The following is a 1,202-nucleotide window of genomic DNA, read 5'->3' as shown; positions in this document are numbered from 1 at the left end:
TTTTATTTAATCATATCTATTGCATTGATCATCTTGTTGGCATTAGTGAGCACCTTGAGTGCCGTGGCTTGCGGACCGCCGTAGATAACGTGGGTGAGTTCGCGAACATCAAAGGGAGCGTTCTCCCTCTCCCGCGCGATGGTCCTCATCTCCTCATTCATGTCGTTCACCGTCTTTGTCTTCGCAACGAATCTGAAAACTCAGCCAAACAAATAACCTAAATTACAACCGCTTGTGCAAGTGCTTGGCCAATTGATGGCTGGCCGTTGGTCTGCTGTGATGTTGCGGCTGAGCAGCGGCCGCCGCTCCGTGGTTGTACGTCTGCGCTCGTCCTCCTTCTCCTCGTCCAGTTCGCCAGCACGTTTGAAGGACTGGAGCGAGGACGGCGCACACTTCGTCGAGTCTCGCACTGGGCCGGGCTCTGATGACGTTCTGGCCCGCGGATGGTGGCGGAAAGAGCCTCCGCGCCTGCCCCGTCCCGTTGTGGGTGAGCGCAGACCAAAGGGAAGAGGAATCATTGGTTGAGTTAGGTACCTCTTCCACTGACGGTTCTTCTTCTGGAGCCTGGGCCGAGTCCTCAGCGACCTTTGAAGGGCAGAAACAACTCACAGACTTGCTGTAGATCAGCATCGCGATCTCGTGCATGGCACAGGCAAACGCCGCCGCTCCGCCCAGAGTGCCTGACAATTCGATGATGATGTGTGAGTGAATAGAGTCCAAATTGAGGCAGGAGAGCCCACTCACCCACAAGTGTGAGCCAGTCGTAGGAGACCACTTGCGAGTTACTCGAAACCGCAAATGACGAATAGGAGAAGGTGATCACCATTCCATTCTGTGGCACATCTGTGGGTTTGATAAGGGAAACAGAACAGGAATAGATAGGACTGAACGCGGAGAGCGTAACGCACCGCCTGCGACAGAAGACGATGTGGAGGCGTCGAAGGAGACGGCTGAAGCTCCGTTGAGGTAGTTGTCCTGCTCCTGGGTCAGCACGGCCCAGTAGGAGGTGTCCGTCACCGCCAAGAAATTGGGAGAGTCAGAGGAAGTAGCCTGGTGGTCCACGGGACACTGCCGGGACGGTAGGTGGGAAAAAGATAGCTGTTTTCCACCTTTCACAAGACGGGAAAAACCACCAAAAGCCAGCACATTGAGGTCACCTTTTTCCACCTTGAGTAGGTCGAATGGTTGTATTGAAAAAGGTG

The 1,202-nt window shown here is 54.4% G+C and overlaps 1 protein-coding gene across 1 annotated transcript in view; it reads right to left on the bottom strand.

Annotated features, from left to right (window-relative positions):
• Nucleotides 1–222: 222 nt before the first annotated feature.
• ACA1_241370 (uncharacterized protein) overlaps nucleotides 223–1,202 on the bottom strand; it is a gene marked incomplete at both ends in the record, with an annotated part of 2,060 nt that continues 1,080 nt past the window's right edge. Inside the window, 4 exons of the mRNA XM_004335335.1 lie at nucleotides 223–468; nucleotides 535–680; nucleotides 745–843; nucleotides 909–1,068. Of these exons, the coding sequence (XP_004335383.1) occupies nucleotides 223–468; nucleotides 535–680; nucleotides 745–843; nucleotides 909–1,068 (651 nt within the window). The remainder of the gene's footprint in view (nucleotides 469–534; nucleotides 681–744; nucleotides 844–908; nucleotides 1,069–1,202) is intronic.

This window comes from Acanthamoeba castellanii (genome assembly GCF_000313135.1).
Source record: "Acanthamoeba castellanii str. Neff unplaced genomic scaffold scf7180000084763, whole genome shotgun sequence".
In the NCBI taxonomy this organism is placed as follows: Eukaryota; Discosea; order Longamoebia; family Acanthamoebidae; genus Acanthamoeba; species Acanthamoeba castellanii.
Note: the sequence above shows the minus strand (reverse complement) of the source record. Positions and strands in the feature narration are given on the sequence as shown.